The sequence below is a fragment of the Mya arenaria genome, chromosome 3 (assembly GCF_026914265.1).
Source record: "Mya arenaria isolate MELC-2E11 chromosome 3, ASM2691426v1".
Lineage (NCBI taxonomy): Eukaryota > Metazoa > Mollusca > Bivalvia > Myida > Myidae > Mya > Mya arenaria.
The window spans coordinates 72,645,685-72,664,388 of NC_069124.1; the positions used below are offsets into that span (position 1 = coordinate 72,645,685).

General features: G+C 35.8%; 1 protein-coding gene across 2 annotated transcripts in view; it reads left to right on the forward strand.

Annotated features, from left to right (window-relative positions):
* LOC128228154 (ras GTPase-activating-like protein IQGAP1) overlaps positions 1–18,704 on the forward strand; it is a 53,184-nt gene that overhangs the window by 17,010 nt on the left and 17,470 nt on the right. For both annotated transcript variants that reach the window (XM_052939307.1, XM_052939308.1), the window contains 19 exons: positions 3,817–3,894; positions 5,817–5,893; positions 6,107–6,174; positions 8,469–8,761; positions 9,380–9,476; positions 9,967–10,127; positions 10,528–10,621; positions 10,871–11,071; positions 12,402–12,565; positions 12,772–12,853; positions 14,058–14,221; positions 14,508–14,598; positions 15,057–15,205; positions 15,703–15,864; positions 16,174–16,344; positions 16,648–16,731; positions 16,835–16,906; positions 17,144–17,213; positions 17,691–17,777. In XM_052939307.1, coding sequence (XP_052795267.1) covers positions 3,817–3,894; positions 5,817–5,893; positions 6,107–6,174; positions 8,469–8,761; positions 9,380–9,476; positions 9,967–10,127; positions 10,528–10,621; positions 10,871–11,071; positions 12,402–12,565; positions 12,772–12,853; positions 14,058–14,221; positions 14,508–14,598; positions 15,057–15,205; positions 15,703–15,864; positions 16,174–16,344; positions 16,648–16,731; positions 16,835–16,906; positions 17,144–17,213; positions 17,691–17,777 — 2,365 coding nt within the window. The remainder of the gene's footprint in view (positions 1–3,816; positions 3,895–5,816; positions 5,894–6,106; positions 6,175–8,468; positions 8,762–9,379; positions 9,477–9,966; positions 10,128–10,527; positions 10,622–10,870; positions 11,072–12,401; positions 12,566–12,771; positions 12,854–14,057; positions 14,222–14,507; positions 14,599–15,056; positions 15,206–15,702; positions 15,865–16,173; positions 16,345–16,647; positions 16,732–16,834; positions 16,907–17,143; positions 17,214–17,690; positions 17,778–18,704) is intronic.

Here is an 18,704-nt window from a genome sequence, read left to right on the forward strand (position 1 = left end):
TGTTTATCCCATCATGTTGTACATATTTGTAACTCAGCTGCTACTCATAATTTGTCATTGTATAGATTATAATATTCTTTTGCTATATGTGACAGCTGACATAGAGAAGAAGTATTGCAACCTTAGTGTAATGTTGATATTTGCCAGTTAATTAGGCCCATGTATTCAGGCTACCTGGTTTGATTGATATTGATGATGTATGCATATCGAATTTCTTATACCACCTACTATATGCCATATCTGTCATTTGCGGACATCATTATATTAATAGTGTGGTAGGTATTACATACCAAACACGGTGATTTATAGTGGAATTTGATATCTCTATCATACTGTAATAATGTAATGCAATCAAATGCATGTATATTATCATGTACAGAATGCAATACTCGAATATAAAAATAAAAACTGTTTATGATTTGGATATGAAATTTTACAAAATGATCAATTTTAAAACACAACATTTTATCACATTATGAATGGTTCTGTGTTTGGGAAGTTTTGTTTTGTTTGTTTGCAATTCATGTAGTTCAGAATAATCATGAAATCAGCATTGAGTCCTTGTAACTTTTGACTATTGTACAGTTGTAAAGATTGTTTTTTGTTTGGATATTTGCATCGAAAACAGTAGGAAGAATCTTGAAATAATTTATATAAATGACTGAAAATATTTCCCCAAACCCCTTTATCTGATCTTTGCATGCATCCCTCACACTCAAACAGGGATATTTCCTGGCTATTTTTCAGGATTGACATTTATCACTGCTAGGCCTAAAAATATAATTGTGTGGTTTAGGGTTACATCTTTTCCTAAAATAGGTAGGGTAAGAAAGCTTTTCTTTTATCAATTTCTTTTTATTAAGCTTTATGTAAGGATGTTTTTTGATAATTGGGTAAATGGCATTAAAGTAATCGTTATATTTGTATTTATCATTATAAACCCATTTAAACTACATATTGAAACAGACCAAACATATTATTTTTATAACCTTCAGACTATAATAACTGTAGGGTCGGCAAAATAAATTTTTGGGGGGCCTAAGAACCCGTGATGAAATCTTTAAAACCTTATTGTTTGTTATCTTTTGACAAGTACCTCAAGGTATTGGCCACTATTATAATATCAGCAGAAGTGAAAGTAGAGAATTTTGCCTCAATAATATCTGCCTGTTCAGATCTTCCTCCCAACCATATGATTTTCTTTCATACTTTGTCATCTGCATTGTCATAATGTCCTTCTGTGATCAATGATTATTAATATTCCAATTTGATGCCTTGTAAGACATGGTGACATGAATGTCTGGCATTAGACTCCACAGAAAATCAGTTATAGCTACATCATAACATGCATAATTACATCATACATGACTTTTTTATTAAAAAACACATAGAACATTCAAAAAGCAGTTTCGTTGAGAATAAATTATGATTGAACATGATGGACCATATTAAAATCATATCTGTGAGATGAACTTTCAAAGCCTTCTTTATTGCCTTCAAGGTCTTCTTCATTGCTTTCAAGGCATTCTTTATTGCTTTCAATGCCTTCTATATTGCTTTCAAGGCCTTCTTCATTGCTTTCAAGGCCTTCTTCATTGCTTTCAATGCCTTCTTCATTGCTTTCAATGCCTTCTTCATTGCTTTCAAGGCCTTCTTTATTGCTTTCAAGGCCTTCTTCATTGCTTTCAAGGCCTTCTTCATTGCTTTCAAGGCCTTCTTCATTGCTTTCAAGGCCTTCTTTATTGCTTTCAAGGCCTTCTTTATTGAAGCATTCTCTAAAGGGGCACAATATAGGTTGATGCAAACATTTTTTTTTATTCAAATGCATTTCATGTTTTACTCATTTGACCATAATGATAAAGTCTTGAAAAGTTTAACATGATAATGCATTAAAAAAAATGTCTTACATCGACATACATTGTTAGCCTCTAAGTCTTCAAGAAATGACTGGTTAAGTTATGGGGCTGGAAACTTCATTCTTTTACTCACTTTTTTTAATTTTTGTATTCTAGTGTGTCGTAATTACATATTTATTTTAGTTTTTCATGCCTTTGATATTACAGATATTGCATGTTGTCCAGTAATAAACTCTGAGCAGGCACAGAGATTCTGTATCATTGATTTTATAGAGCAGTGTCTCATAATAAGGTTATTGCTTCCAGTTAATTGGTCGTGCAATATATTTTCTGCCAAATACGTAAGGTTAATGTATCCCTTGTGTCTTTGAAGGTTCTCAGGAATTCTCAGCTATCATTTGCCTTCAACGGTGTTCTCTACGGTGGCATAGATGTGACGTGTGTGAATTTTTATATATTTTGCCATGACCTAGTATGTCAGGGACACAACTTATTATCTTATGCCCATAACTTACTTATAATGAGGCTGGGAATGAGCTTGTCTTGTCCACAAGATATGAAAAAGTAATTACACATGTCACCTCTATGCCACTATATGCTACTGAAGTTTTCTACCTATTTTTAAAGGAGGTAAAAATAGAATATCAATGATTTGAGACATATCCATTTCGTTCAATTAGGCTCTAATAGCTGATGTAAATCAATTCTTAAACTTTCCAAAATATGAAAGCTTCAGTCTGTACAGGATTTTGATGACATCACTCATGCAGATACTCGAAATGTTTGCATTGGTCTTATATTCGAGGAACAAAACTACACTGTTCTTGTCCACCCTAGTCTATTTTTATTATGCCCCCCTTCGAAGAAGAGGGGTATATTGCTTTGCACAGGCATGTCGGTCCGTCGGTTCGTCAGTAGACCAAAGCTTGTCCGAGTGATAACTCAACAATTCCTTGACGTCTGGTCATCAAACTTGACATGAAGGTTGGGCCTGACCAGTAGATGACCCCTATTCATTTTAGGGCTCATCAGGTCAAAGGTCAATGTCACAGTGACCTTTAATGGTAAAATAATTTTAAAGCTTGTCCGAGTGATAACTCAACAATGCCTAGACCTATGGTCATCAATCTTGATATGGAAATTGGGCCTGACCAGTAGATGACCCCTATTGTTTTTGGGGGTCATCATGCCAAAGGTCAAGGTCACAGTGACCTTGAATGGTAAAAGGTTGTTCGTGTGATAACCACCCATGGCTCTCAAACTTGTCTTGGAGTTGCGTCTGACCTGTAGATGACCCCTTACAAAAAAAGCTTGTCTGTGTGTTAACTTGTCAATGCCTGCACCCATGGCTCTCAGACTTGACATTTAGATTTTTGATGACCAGCTGATGACTCCTGGATTTTGAGGTCATAGAGTCAAATGTCATGGTCATAACACACTCTGTCTTCACACTTTGAATGGTCATAATCTTAAAACTGCATCCAATGTCAGTGACAATTCAGCTGTCATTTTTGTTTATGCATATTTCATTCAATTGTCCATACAATCCTGACAGCATGGCGCTCAGGGGGGGGCATAATGTTTGCCAAATATCTCTTGTTTTACCAGGTTTTTCAAATGGGATTTATTGGCTGGGGGTGTCGTCAATATTTGGTGTTTGGGCTGTAAATGTTTTCCATGACAAAGTGTTGCGTTCAAGACCATGGTCTGATATCAAGGTCAAGGTCGCACTTGAAGGTCATTAGTCAAAATGCCTTAAATTGTACTTCGTGTTGAAGCTGTCACTTTGACATGAATTGAAGATAGTAAAATAGCATGGCACAAATGTTCACAATGACAGACAATGTGCCCGGTGAAAAACTCATGTCTCCTTGTCAAAGGACAAGGTTGCACAGCCGATCATGCGCAGACATTTGCTTATTTGAAGTATTATACCTACAATGTACTCACTATTTTGCAGGCTAGGGGCCTCCATTTCCGGCACACAGATAACCTGAACCAGTGGTTCAAGGCCATGGAGGAGGTTGGCCTGCCAAGGGTATGTACACATTGGCAGAAATATGCAGCTGGGTTTGGAAATTTCACTCAAAACCTTTTTAATGGGAAATGATTACATACAATTAATGACAGTAAAGGGGAAATGCAACTTTCTTTGCGGAAACAAGAATGGACTTACAGATTATATTATTTATTCAAGATATTATGTACTTTCTATTATGAGATCTTTAAAACTCAGTAAGATAAATTTAGACCGACATGTATTGTTAGATTTTCAACAGTGATAATTCTTGTGGTATTCTCAATATGTCCTGTTGTCTTGTGAGGATACTATAAGTCCTGTATAAGATTCGTGACATCAAATACTGTTCATGTGACAGTGATGCAAAATAGCTTTACTGCATAATGTTCTAAGAATAAATATTGTATCTGGGAAATGTCATTGAAAATGTATATTGATTTATATCTGGAACTAGTTTCTGGTTTGAGTGATTAAATACTGTAGATTGTCTTCATTTTCCGAGGGTATAATTTTCGCAATTAGATTTGAGATGAAATTAAAGCAGCATATATTTAATTATGTCTCCCCCATTCATGGGGAGACATATTATTTTTGCCCTGTCAATCAGTCTGTCCGTCCGTCCGTCAGTTTGTATGTCACACTTCGTTTCCGCTCAATAACTTAAAACCGCTTGCACCCAGGAACTTCATACTTGGTGAACTAGTTGTTCAAGACAAGTAAATGACCCCTATTGATTTTGAATTCAAAAGGTTAAAGGTCAAGATTACCTTCAGGTAAAAAACGATATGTTGGCGGTGACCATAAGCTTAAAAATGTTTTCTGCTCAATAACTAAAGAATGCTAGTACACAGGCACTTAATACTTGGTATGCTAGCTGGTCATGATTAGTAGATGGCTCTTACTGATTTTGAGATCAGTAGGTCAAAGGTCAAGGTCACCTTGACCTTCAGACGAAGAAACTGTTTCCGCTCAATAACTAAAGAACGTTTGCACACAGGAACTTCATATTTGGTACGCTAGTTGGTCATGACTAGTAGATGACACCTATTGATTTTGAGATCAGTAGGTCAAAGGTCAAGGTCACTGTGACCTTGAGGTAAAGAAACGGTTTCCGCTTAATAACTAAGGATCCTTTGGGTCCAGGAACTTCACACTTGGTATGCTAGTTTTTCATGACTAGTAGATGACCGCTATTGATTTTGAGATCAAAAGGTCAAAGCAAGGTTACCTTCAGGTAAAAAATGATATGTTGGCGGTGACCTTAAGCTTAAAAATGGTTTCTGCTTAATAAGTAAAGAACGCTTACACCCAGGAACTTCATACTTGGTATGCTAGTATGTCATGACTAGTAGATGACACCTATAGATTTTGAGGTCAAAGGTTAAGGGCACCCTGACCTTGAGGTGAAGAAATGATTTCCGCTCAATAACTAAAGAACGCTTGCACCCAGGAACTTCATACTTGGTATGCAAGTTGGTCAGGACTAGTAGATGACCCATATTGATCTTGTGATCAGTCTGTCAGTCAGTCCTATCAGTCTGTACGTCACACTTTTCCTCCCAATAAATAAAGAACGCCTGCACCCAGGAGCCATTGATTTTGAGATCAGTAGGTCAAAGGTCAAGGTCACATTAGTTATTTACTATTTAATACAGTGAATGAACCAAACTTCACTGTTGGTTCGTCTCCAGCCCAAAATTACAAATTTCATGTCCATTATTTATTTTTTTCTCATATATGACCACACAATAGGAGAGACAAGCGCTTTTTCAAAAAAGCAATCTCTAGTTTTGTGTTGCTTTTCAAGGTTAATAATGGTGTTGCAGAATTTCGCTCATACCGAAAAAATCATGAAATAAAAAAACTCTCAAACATAAAGCAATCTAATTTTATGTAATAATTATAAAACAAATATTGATTATGTATGTTGACAATTTCAGATATTCTACCCGGAGACAACAGATATTTATGATAGGAAAAACATGCCAAGGACAATATACTGCCTGCATGCCCTCAGGTCTGTAGTGAATCAGATTGTCAACAAATAAATATTGGAGATGCAATGCAAAGAGTATATTAAATTAGCATAACAGCATAAGTTTGTTGCCCACACATAATCATAAACTATTGGATCATAATTTGGCCTTGAAATATTACAAAAACATTTTCATAGCTTTTTTTCTGTTTGATACTGTGGTATTATTGATAAATATTCCTCTATTACTTTCAGTTTGTATTTATTCAAGCTGGGTATGGCCCCCCAGATTGAAGACCTGTATGGAAAGGTGAACTTTACAGGTAAATATAGGAAGAATTTAGTAATTTCATGTCATAACTCTTCCTTATATCGTATTTTAAGCCCTGAAAATAGATTGGTTAAGCAGATTCTAAGTAAACAAAAAATATATCATGAAAATAGTACGTAAATGATCTGAAACACTAGCCACCTATTGAAATCACTTTCACATGATGGGAGTCTGCATGCATATCATTAAGGTGTAATTCATACTCCCATTATTGAGCTATTGAACTGGCAAGTATTGATTCTGATGTTTTTAATATTCAACAGAAAAAACAGCTGTTTTGATTCTTAAACCAAACTTTATTTTAAATGCCTTTTATGGCCATAAATTATAAAACTCTTTACAAGCTTAAGGCTTAGATTTAGTCGATATTATGTTTTGGTCTCTAGGTAGTATTTCATGACATAACAGTAAAAGTAATGTGTATGTGCACCATGTTTTATTTAATCATTCATTTATGTGGTGGTGTCTGATGCATGCAGTTGCCTGATTGAAATGCAAACCACAGCCTACGCTTTTGATGTTAAAATTAACTTTTCATGAATACTTCTGGAACAAATTGAGCAAAAATTATAAGAAGATAATTTATACTCCTGGGTCATTCAACATTAAACAACTCACTTATTTCCTTTCAAGATAAAAGCAAACTAGAAATTGTTTTCTCAACACATACCCTTCGGGTTAAACAATTTTCAAGTTCATTACAGTAATTACCATAATATGAATATAGAAGGCTTTCATTTGTCCAGGTCAATTTATTGTCTTCTTACTTCATTCACTTCCCTATAAAAACCACCATGTATGAAGTAATTTGAGCTCCTTTTAAGATATCAGTAAAATGTTATTAGCCTTGAGTGCAGATAACTTCCCGTGATGCAGTCAAAAAGTAAACAAAGTTATTTTTTAACATTTTAATCACTTTTACTATGTTTAGAATACATAATTAGATGTATAGTAGTTATGCATTGACAATGATTACATGATTACAATTTGTTCTTGATCAATTAGTTGAAGACATTTGTAATGATCATTTGTTTATTCTCTGTTGGACTGCTTTTGTTCAGAAATTAAAATTAAAACGAAAAATCCAGCCCATTATGACAGAAGGGTAGTTGGCTGTTAATTAAATCCCAATTAAGCCATTGGCTTAAACCTTAAATCTAAAATGGTATGTTTTGTAAGAAGATATATTTGCAGACCCAAAATTACATGTTGATTTTGCAAAATAATTAGTAAAAAATGTATATAATGTATATTTTAGCCCAACAAAATGTTAATCAATCCTAATAAAAATGCGGGAGTATAATTAAATGGAAAATACTGATTTAATTAATTTATTTATCATGCACATTATCTAAACGTGGTCATTATTGATATAAGTAGAGTTTCAGTGATAAGGTTGATTAGACTTTAAGGACAAGTTTAATTGGAATTTAATTGCCATGATTAATAATGTTAACTGGTACATGATCACGTTCATATCTAAATTGATTTCTATTTTTAAAGAGCTATGAATGCCCAGTCATATTATAAACACTGATAATGTATGAACTTTTTCAATAAATACTTTAGTTGAAAGAAAAACTCGTATCTTTCATGTTTAATGAACCATTTAGATTTCTGGCAAGGCGATTGTGATACATGTATTTTGTTTGTTTGACTCCATAAATAAACTGGAAACATGTAGAACAGTATTTAAGTTATTTGCTTAATTCACACAACTGATCAATATTGAGAATTGTATGGCATCAAAGCATTTATTTGGCCTAAAATACTTTGAATTTACATACAGCCTAAAGTGAAGAATTAGTAAGTGTTTATTTTTGGGGGACTAATTGTTTAGAAGACCATGTTTCAGCCAGAAGTTCCACTGGGTATCCGCAATCTTCTAAATTACTCAATGATACCACCTAATGACTAAATGAAATCTGCTTAAGGGATTTTTGGTTTTTAGAGCTCTTCTGCAGAAATAAATGTGAATCTGTCGGGGATCTCATTGGCCGAGGCATGAGCCTGAACACTAAATGAATTTGAGAATTTTTTGCCAGAACTAACCAGCATAGAATTATGACTTCTAGTTCACTTTTCTGTGGCATGTAAACCCTCAGTGAAACATTTTTTACTTGATTTCTTTTGTTGTTCTATCCAGGCAGTATTTCCGACACTCAGGATTGAGGGTGTATTAATAATATACTGTGTTGCTCTAGTGGAATAAATGCTTCCAATTATAAGAAACATCTGACAATAAACGTTTTTTCTTTCCCACTCAAACCTTTGCCCCTGTTTCAGAGGAGGAGATCAGTGCAATGCGACATGAGCTGGACAAGTACGGCATCCAGATGCCCACTTTCAGCAAAATTGGGGGAATCCTTGCCAATGAGCTCAGCGAGGATGACGCCACCCTTCATGCAGCCATCATCGCCATCAATGAGGCCATAGAGACGAAGGTGGCAGCTGACATTATGACAGCCCTCGGGAATCCTGCAGCCAGGATTGTTGGAATCAACAGAAAACTGGGGGAAGAGTACACTAACAGCCTCTACGATGCCAAACACACCAAGACTGAGAATGCCAAGAACAAGGTACATTGTTTGCAAGTGCAATTCATGATGGAATGCTATGAAATCCTTTGTGTTTGGATATAAGCCGATACAAATGTGCCCTCAAATATTCTGCATTTGTGTGCATGACAAAACCGAATTCCAAGCAATTCTTTGTCCTACATCAATGCAAAGTTGTAAAAGAATGAATTATTAAAAGTATTTTATTTAGAAGAAAATCTTGGTTACAGATTGGCGAAAATAAAGGGGGAAGGAAGTCTGGTGTCGTTAACATTTTTGTGCGTCATAAATTCTACAGTTTTTATCCAATGTAGATGAAACCTGATCAGAATATTTGACAGTATTATATTTAAGACCAGTGTGAATATGGGTCATCTTGGGTCAATAACTAGGTCATTAGGTCATATATTAATATATCTAAAAAACTGTGCTTTAAGTTTTTTTTACTCCTTGCCTAAATTTAACAGTGTCTAGCCTATCTTAAAAAAAATCATAATATTTCTCATTATGATAATATTTCCCAGCCTGATATTTAGGATCAGTGTGAACATTGGTCATCAGGGGTTAAAACTAGGTCAGACCAGTGTGAATATTGGTCAGCAGCATTTCACTGGATGATTATATATCTTATGTTGTCAGCATGAGACACAGGAAGAGGATGGGGGTAAAGAGTTTGACGTGTATGATGAGATGTTGACGCAGGCCGAGTTACAGGGGAACCTTAACCTTGTCAACAGTGAGTAGTCTTTTCTCTTTACATAAAGAATTTGGCCTCAATGCATAAATCTTGTTATGTGGAAATAGTATGGACAAGTTCACAGTAAAAACAACCACACATTACCATATAACACCTGTATAATGCTGACATTGAGGGTATATAAAAAGGTGAGGTAAGATTTATTTATGTTGCTATGATTACCCTGAAGAGCTTATTATAGCTACCAAAAGATATATCTACAGTTTTAAAAAAATGCTATGTACATTTGATTAAGAACCAAAAACTGTCTGGAAATCTATTGAGACAAATAATATCCACCTAGCTTAAATTGTGAGCATAGTAAAGAAATGATATACCACACTTTCTTTCATAAGATGCATATTATTTCAGACCAAGCTTGCTTAAAATTATTAGTTATCAGTTCAACTATACCTGTTCATTGCTAGAATTCAGTGTTTTGATCTAATATCACAAGAATAAAAGCACATTCTGTGTGCTATATTTCCAGCTACATTCACACTGGTGGAGTTGAACTCGGCCCTGCTGAGTGCAGACAAGGCTACAGTTCTAGCGATGCTCAAGTCCTCCCACCTTGGCATCAAGAATGTGAAGGATGAGAACATCGAAGTGTACATGGAGAAACTCGAGGAGGCCCGGCAGGCCAAGAAGGTGAGCTCCTAATAGGGGCACTGTCACTGTTTTAGAAAGTTAGAATTTTATGTAGTAGCATGGCAGTCTGCAATAACTTTTAAAACACCAAAGAATAACTACTTTCATATGATAGAAATTTTCTACTAGCCTGAAAACAACTTGACAAGGTTTTCTCCTTTGCCAAAGCCAGCATTTTTGTTTTAATTTAACATCAGAAGCACGGAATAATTCTAATACTGTTTGCATTTCCAACTTAACCATAAATGACGAGAATGTAAGTGATCTACTATAGCCTAACTCTTAGGAGCAGCAGTGTCCAAAAGTTGCTTTAGCTCTAATAAAGACTTTGAGATGGCGACAAGGTGAACATTAAGACAGTACATTTACACTTGAATTACCATGTTTTCACCTGTTCCAGAACAACAATGGCGGTGCAGACCTTCCCCTTGACAAGGAAGACATACAGCAGTGTGTTACAATGGCAAATCTGGAGGCTGACCTTGAATATCAGAGTATGTAATGCTTTAAGTGTTCTGTATTTTTAAATTTAGGGATTTGGTGTGAGTTTCTCTTTAACCATTTACATCATAAATGAAATTAAAGAAACATGTTGTTGATTAAAATTGCTATTCTTGCTCCTGTTTGGCCTGCAAAGTAATTACAAAGTTAATGCATTTAAATCAAGTAATTGTCACTACCAGTTCACAAACTCTGACCTGTGCTAGTCAGTACCTTGACATAGATAAATGTCCTCATTGCAGAGATGTTAGCAGTAACATCCATCAATTCCTCCCTGGAGACGAAGGACATGGCCCTCCTTATGAAAACACTGCAGCACCCCAAGTCCCAGCTGCCACCGGTGCACGAGTTTGCTGGCTCTCTATATATGACTGAATTTACTAGCATGAGAGAGGAGAAGGGAGGGGATCTTGATTATGAGGAGGTCTTCGCTGCTGTTAGAGGTGCGTGTTTTCATAACTGTGTATTTTACATGTAATATATATTCAATATTATGCAGATTTCCTTTTTGTTGATACTTCAATCAAGTGGGTGCTGCCAGGCTTGAGTCAGAGCATGACAATTTCAGTTCAGCTTGGACATACAGTCAAACTGGTTTTATGTGGCCACCTTTGAGAAAAGGTCAAAGTGGCTGATAAGTCAGGTGGCAACTTAGTCCAGGGTCGAAATTTCTGCCACTCATGCTTTGTTTTAATAGGGACCTATTATAAAAAAAATTAAATGACAAATGACTGGCACTTGAATTTCATTGTACAATGTTTCCTTATAATCTATTGCTGCTGTGTTCAACTTTGACATTTAAAGAAGTTTTAGTTAAAATAACTATTCCAAAATTGTCCATAAATACATAGATCTATATCAAGAAGTTCAAGAAATCCTTCATTTTTATATGCTTTACACCAGTGCTTTATCTTAAGTGCATGAATAATTCCTGTTATCCTGTCTTAATATTTTGATACACTCAACACGTTCTTTCAGAGTCAAAACATTTTGTCTTTATGTCACCCATGATCAAAATAAATGTCTGTGCCTAAAGACAGAAATCTGTGCACTTTGAAAATTGAAATGAATACAAATCACAACTCGTTTCGTTGCTTTAAGGGACAATGCAAATGCAATGTACATCAATAATTCCCATTGTTTATGTTGCTATTTGACCATTAACTTTGTAATTAGTAATGTTTATTCAATATCTATTCATTAATTGTGTTAAATCTGATCGTAACATTGGCCGACGTGTGATAAACATAATTCTTGGATGAGTAAACAGGTGGGGCAATCATTTGATGTAATAAGCATTTTGATGGAATGAATGAAAATTATTAGGTCGTCATATTTTCCCATAGACTTCCATATAATTAGAGCCATGTATTGAATAACACACAATCTGATTGATAATCACAGCATGAGAACTTATTATTGGAAGTGTCAGTGACACTGTTAATTAGTGCCAAACTAGCTTCAGGGGATCAAATATTAGTGACCGCGGCCGTGTTAGACTGTTGACCGCTTCATGCAAGTATTTCATAAATTATAGTAAAAATGTACTGTAGGAATTTGGAGTGGCTGAATAATGCAAGTTACTACTTAACACCGGTGATCGTCTGACCAGTATTGACTGTATACTGTAAAGTTGTTAATTGCAGCGATACTTTTCATATGCTTAGAACATAGCTAAGAATCAGTTCACACAAACAACTGAAATATTTTTTCCCTGTTTTAAATATCCTCAGAATACAACAACTTTAGTATTTATTCAATTTTAATTTCCAGTTTTGTCAGCAGTAGCTAACATAAACCGGTGTATAGACACTGGTAGCGGGGATGGTACCCTGGAGGCCCTGAAAGCGGACACTGCTTGTATCACTAACTTGGATGAAGAAAACAGTGACCGTTACCAGCAGGCCCTCGCAGAGGCCAAGTCAGCAAAACAGGGGGTAGGGTCAACTTGCGGTTGCATCTTTGATAAAGATAAAATGTTTATTAAGTAATTTTACAGTTTGGCTTGGTATTTGACTAACAAGACTATCACAATAATCACTAAAGGTATTTTATTGTGAACAGTTGTCCCCAAAGGATGTATGGAAAATATTTCTATAATACTGCTATAATACATATTTATATGTAACTGCCCCCACTTCAGGATGAGTGTGACCTGCTGACCCACGGGGAGATATCAGACGTTGTGGAGCAGGTCAATGGACAGGTGGAGGAGGAACAAATGCGTAAGTAACACAGGCAGCATACAGTGAGTGCTGCACATTTCAGCCAAATTGTTACAAATACACACTTAACAAAGGCCATTATGTTTGGTGTAAGAAGACAAAAGTGAAACATCTTCACATGAAACTTGGCCAATGCATTAACAATCACAATGTACATGAACAAATATGACAATGTCTTAGTCCCATTACTAGGGACAATTTGTATGCTCCCTGGGCACAAGAATTGCTTGTGAGCGCATGAATGATCATAAAAATTTAAGTTTAATGTGGAGAGAATTTGTGTCAAGTGATTTTGAAAAAAAAAATCACAGAATAATAGCAGATCCAAACAATTTAGAAGAGAAGTGCTAATTTGACAAGCAGTCAAAGACTGCCTTATCTCCATCTGAAATTACTATCAGTATAGAAGAATTTTACCCGTAAGTGCTTGCCAGAAGAATAAAAATAAACGAAGGGCAATTATTGGTCAAATACTCAAAACAGAGTCATGATTTTTGTGCGCTGATATTCTACTCATTAAGATACATCTGTATGTATAGTTTGAGGTCAATACTTTATAATGACTTTTGGAGTAATAATTCTCTGGACAAATTTAAGCATAAAAATAAACTAAGGGTAATAACTCTCAAGATACCCAAGACAAAGTTATTGTTCTTGTGCACTGCACTATTCCTCAATAAGATATAAGATCTACCTGTATGAAAACCTCAGACTTATGGAGTTATACTCCAGACAAAAAATAAGTGTAAAACATAGTAAAGGGAGACAATTCAGAAAATATGAAACATAGAATTAAAACTCACAAGTTTTATTTTAATCGTCAATGACTGATGCTAGGTTCTTGTGCATTGCGCTAGTGCATATTGACCTCTGTATATATTTCGTTGAAATCACATCAATTTTTTTCTCCTGTCATGGGAGGGCCAGACTTTGAGTGCTTCTGATCATTCTTTCTTCCACAACTAGCTCCTTTGCGATATGTATAAATGGCAGTTTAAAAGCTAAGCAAGTTGCCTGTCTTTCCCAAGGTTGTACCCTGTCAGGGAGCATACATTGTTTTCTACAATACCCTTGTTTTTTAAGAGAAACTTGTCTTTATCAGCTGAAACAGGTAGACGAATGTTGGCATCTACATGTACATAGAGTGTTTATATAAATTATGTTAGATAAATAACTGGATAAAAAAATAAACTTTTTTCCTCAGGTATCATGGCGATCTCAAAGATCAATGAGTACATAGACCTTGGCCAGCCAGAGGAGACACTAAAGATGTTGAAACTCCCAGAGGCTAAGCTGGAGAATGTGGATGATAAACAGGCGTACCAGTACCAGGTCCTGCTGGTCAGGAAGAAGAAACAGAAGGCAGAGGTATGGGGGTGGGGATTAGAAACATTGGGGATAGGGGATGTAGGTGTGGGGTGAAACTCCCCAAGTATTAGCTGGAAAATGTGAATGGGGGTGGGGGGGGGGGGGGGGGGGGGTCAGCAGAAATGGGCTGTTTGCTTAATAGCAACAACAAAATATTGATAAAAAAAAGTGTCTCAGCAATTCAGTACAAGTAAATTAACAATGTTATTGATTAATTATGCCAGTACTTTAAGATATTTAATTCATTGTGAGAAACCATGTGAAAATATATCGATGTATATTACAGCACCAGAAGGTTGACAGTGCAGAGTTATGGGTGGATGAAATACAGTCCAGTATAGATGATGCCAACATGGAGGCCAAACTTGGGGTTGAATGTGAGTAGTCAACAACATTTCTCTCGGTCTGTCTCAATACTTCAGAAGCTTGATATGTATTGTTTTACATATAAAAATTGTTCAGAAATAACTTCACTATCAAAAAAACTGTTTCAATGTATTTTTTATTTTTGAAGAGAAATTTTGAAGTAGCGATCAATACACCCCCCAACATTTTAACAGGGATGTGATTTGTCCGAGGATCACGCCACAGATCTAATGGCTCCAGGGACCATCCTAACTCAGGAAAGCCCTCAAAAGAGTGCTCTACAAAGCCAGTTTTACCTCTGCTGAATGATGCTTTTGACCCCCAAAGTGCCCCCAGAACCCATCCCCAAAGTGTTTTCAGCCCTTCAGTTGCCAGGTCAATCACATCCCTGTTGAAGTATTTTATATTCATGTATATGGAGGTTTATTCATTCATTATTCATCTGTTTATTTGACATATTCCCTGGCAGTGTCGATGGGTGTAGCAGCCATAAATGATGCCATTGCTGCGGATGACTATGAGGCCCTAACTGTGGCTCTGTCTCTACCGGGTGTTGGGGTACAGAACATGAGGCCCGACTGTGCACATGCATACCTTGAACAGCTACAGCAACTCAAGGTAAGTAGATATGGCCTCTTGGATAATGACAGCAATAAGGAAATACCATCTTTACAGTGAACATTGTTGATCAAAATATTTACACCACTATAATATGTGACTCATTTCTAACACACTTACAAATGGGAGTGAAGCTCATTATACCATTGCATTACAAACTTGAGTATGTGAATAAAGTTCAGGAAACTCCGCTTATAATGCGTGTATATACGTGTTCAATGTATTACTGAGTTACACATACAACTTAAACTACAATGTAGTAGTAGGAACATCAAAAAACGATTTGTTTTCGTTATTTGAAAAAAAAAAACAGTTTGTTATAAACGTTGACTTGACAGTTTTAGGGCCCCCCAAAAATGTTTCTTCTCTCTTGAGTTTGTTAAAACTGTACATTTATAAGTCAAGTAAAGAAGGGTGTTAATCAGGCCCAAAATTATGTGCGTTATATTTAGAATTTAGTCATATCCAGGGTTATTATAAGCAGATTCATTTTATAGGAGAAGAAGGCTGAATCTGGCCCATCAGGCAGTGGCTGGATGATGAATCGAACATCAAGTGGGGCCAAGTTCTTCTTTAATACCCAGTCCATGGACTACCTGTGGAGCCGGAATGATGATGTCATCAAGGACCATGGGCTCCTTACCAAGGAGGAAGTACAGGTGAGTGATCAGAGCCTTAAACAGGGATATGATAGTTAGAGCTGCTCAGAGTATATGTATGCATGTCTTTACTCAAAAAGTCCCTTAAGAATTTATGTTCCCTATTCCAGTTTTCTGTCAAGTATTGTAATTCTCTGTATGTCCTCATGAGGAAATTTGGATCATATATCCATGTGTAAGCAATTATTTTGAATGCCATGGTCAGACAGACAAATCCATGACAATAGTTGTATGTAAGTACATATATGTTTGAACGTTTTATGATTCTTATCTGTGACTTTATTATGACTGTTTCCCTTGTTCCTCCAGGGTGTGTTGACGGAAGTTACAGATGCAAGACTGCGTGAGCTGTTATTTGAAGCCAATGAAGATTTCATTGTCAAGGTTCAGGCACTGACCAGGGGATATCTGGCCAGGAAAAACTACCGGGGGCGTCTTACATACCTCCGTGAACAGGAGCCTGCTGTTGTCAAAATACAGGTATGCCGATTGTTTAGAATGTGCATAGTGTTAGATACAGCACTGATTTATTGTAGGTTTATTGTAAAGACAGCCATAGAAATCACTCTCGAGACCATTATATGGGTAGAAACCAGTACTGGAATAGCCAGGAATAACGACCTCTTGGGTGAGAAGCGAACACTTTAGCCTATGCATATACAAAGCATTGTAAGGCAGGGACTGGTTATGGAACAAGAAATGGTGGTTGTTTGAGACGTGTTGTTACATATATGGATTGTCTGTTGCTTATGGTGATTTTATTCTTCATGATTTTTTTTTCAGGCCTATTGGAAAGGTCATCGGCAGAAGAAAGCATACAAAGAAAGGCTTAACTATCTAGCTGATCACTCGGATTCATCTACCAAGGTATTTGGTTTTGTGTAGCAAAATCAAGAAATTATTTTCTTTTTTTAGCTTAAGATATGACTTGTGTGTGGTGTTGAATTCTACTGTTTGTTTCCTGTTTTAGCTGCAATCTGCCTTGAGAATGTGGCTGGTAAGAAAGAGGTTTTTGCAACGACTGAAGTACTTCAAGGATCATGTAAGTATGGTATCCTTACAGAAGTTGTAAGTTTTATTTTGTTTTTGTTTTTTTTATCATATTTATATTTTTAACATTTCATGATTTCAAGGTTCTGAAGTTTCAGTTTCTTTTATTCCCATGTTTTTGTGTTAGATTTACTCGATTTAAAACACTTTATAAGAAGATACAGAGATTAGCTTTTTGAAGTAAGCAAGAGTAATAGCTTATGTACTAATTTTTAAAAAATGTTTGCAGGAACCAGACATAGTAAAGATCCAAGCGTTCGTGCGATCCAACAAGGCAAGGCACGACTACAGGGCTCTCAGTAGGTGTTTATTAAAATAAAAGAAACCATAGCTGTCAAATATGTCAATGGATGCTAACTACATTGATATATTATGTTCAAAGATGTTTACTACTCTTTCAATGCTAATTTTAAATTGGTTCTTTTCAAAAGGAATTTACATGAACCAGGTTTCAATATTATAAGGACACATGTTCTCATCTACTGTTCAACAGTGAGAACTTCATTCCAAGGGGATAGATTATTAAGTCATCTATCTTTCAAAGAAAAAAGCTGAGGTATTGTCAAAGTCTAGCCAAAGTTTAAACTTGGTACGAATGTTGCCAGAGACAATACGCACATGTATAGCAAGGCCATTAACTCTGGCTTGAATTTTTGTCAAATTATTCCCCTTGATCAAGTGAAGAAAATAGATCAATGAGCATAGGCATTGGCCCTGCGATGTTCTTCTTTTTAGGGTATACCTCAGTTTCATTGATACCGCATTTTGCATTGCAGTGTATGAGAAGAACCCCCCTCTGTACGTGGTCCAGCGGTTTGTCCATCTACTGGACACCAGTGATGCTGACTATGCAGAAGAGCTTGGTATGTCATGTTGAGTACTGTTGGCTTAGTATTGTGTCTGTTTAATTGGTAATCAATTTCTTTTATTGGAGAAAGGGATGCTTTTCCCACACTTTTAATATCTAAGACCTAAGTGTTTGAAATTTACATTGAAGCTTCTTTCTTGTGCCTCATTTACTAGTTGTTGTTTGTATTGCTTGCATATTGAATATAAATTAGTTTTGCATGTTCAATTTGTGTTTGGTGCTGACGAAATGATTATCTTTGGTCCTCAATTAAGAAGCTGATATTCTGTCAGGGTATGTGGCCTTGCAAGTGAAAAATATGATAGAAAAACATATCTGCTCTTATTCACCTGCATGTAAATTAACTTAACTTTATTGTATAGGAATGAAAAAAATCTGATATTGACCTCAATTTTCTTTTTGGTTTTAACCTCATCTGAACAATTTAAAAAACTACTACTGTGCTGTCTTATGTCCTAAACTTGCTTTTATCAAATCAGGCTTATATCTGCTTGTTTTGAGTAGAAGAAGTTAATACGTAATTGCATTGCAATTGCTCCTCTGCACTAACAAACAATAAATAAAAAGAGAACATTTGTTATGATAATGATGTTTAGAATGTTGCCCTTGAAAACTGGGTAAGTATATAGGTGAATTTATTTGTTGTTGCTTTTGGAACTTACATCTGTTAGATTTACTTGAAGCTACTGGTGGTTCAAGCCCCAGTCATACAGAGAGTGTGACTGTGTTACAAACTCCTTCCAATAAAACAATGGACAAACACAAAGCGGTTTTAAAGGTCGGTCAGTCAGCATGCAAAAAAAAATTAGTTACTACCCATTTAGTTACTCAGAGCTTTAATTGATCCTCTAGGGGTCTAGAATAAATGTTATTTTAATGGCTGATTGGTTTCAATTGCACAGTGATTGCTTTGTCTAGACAA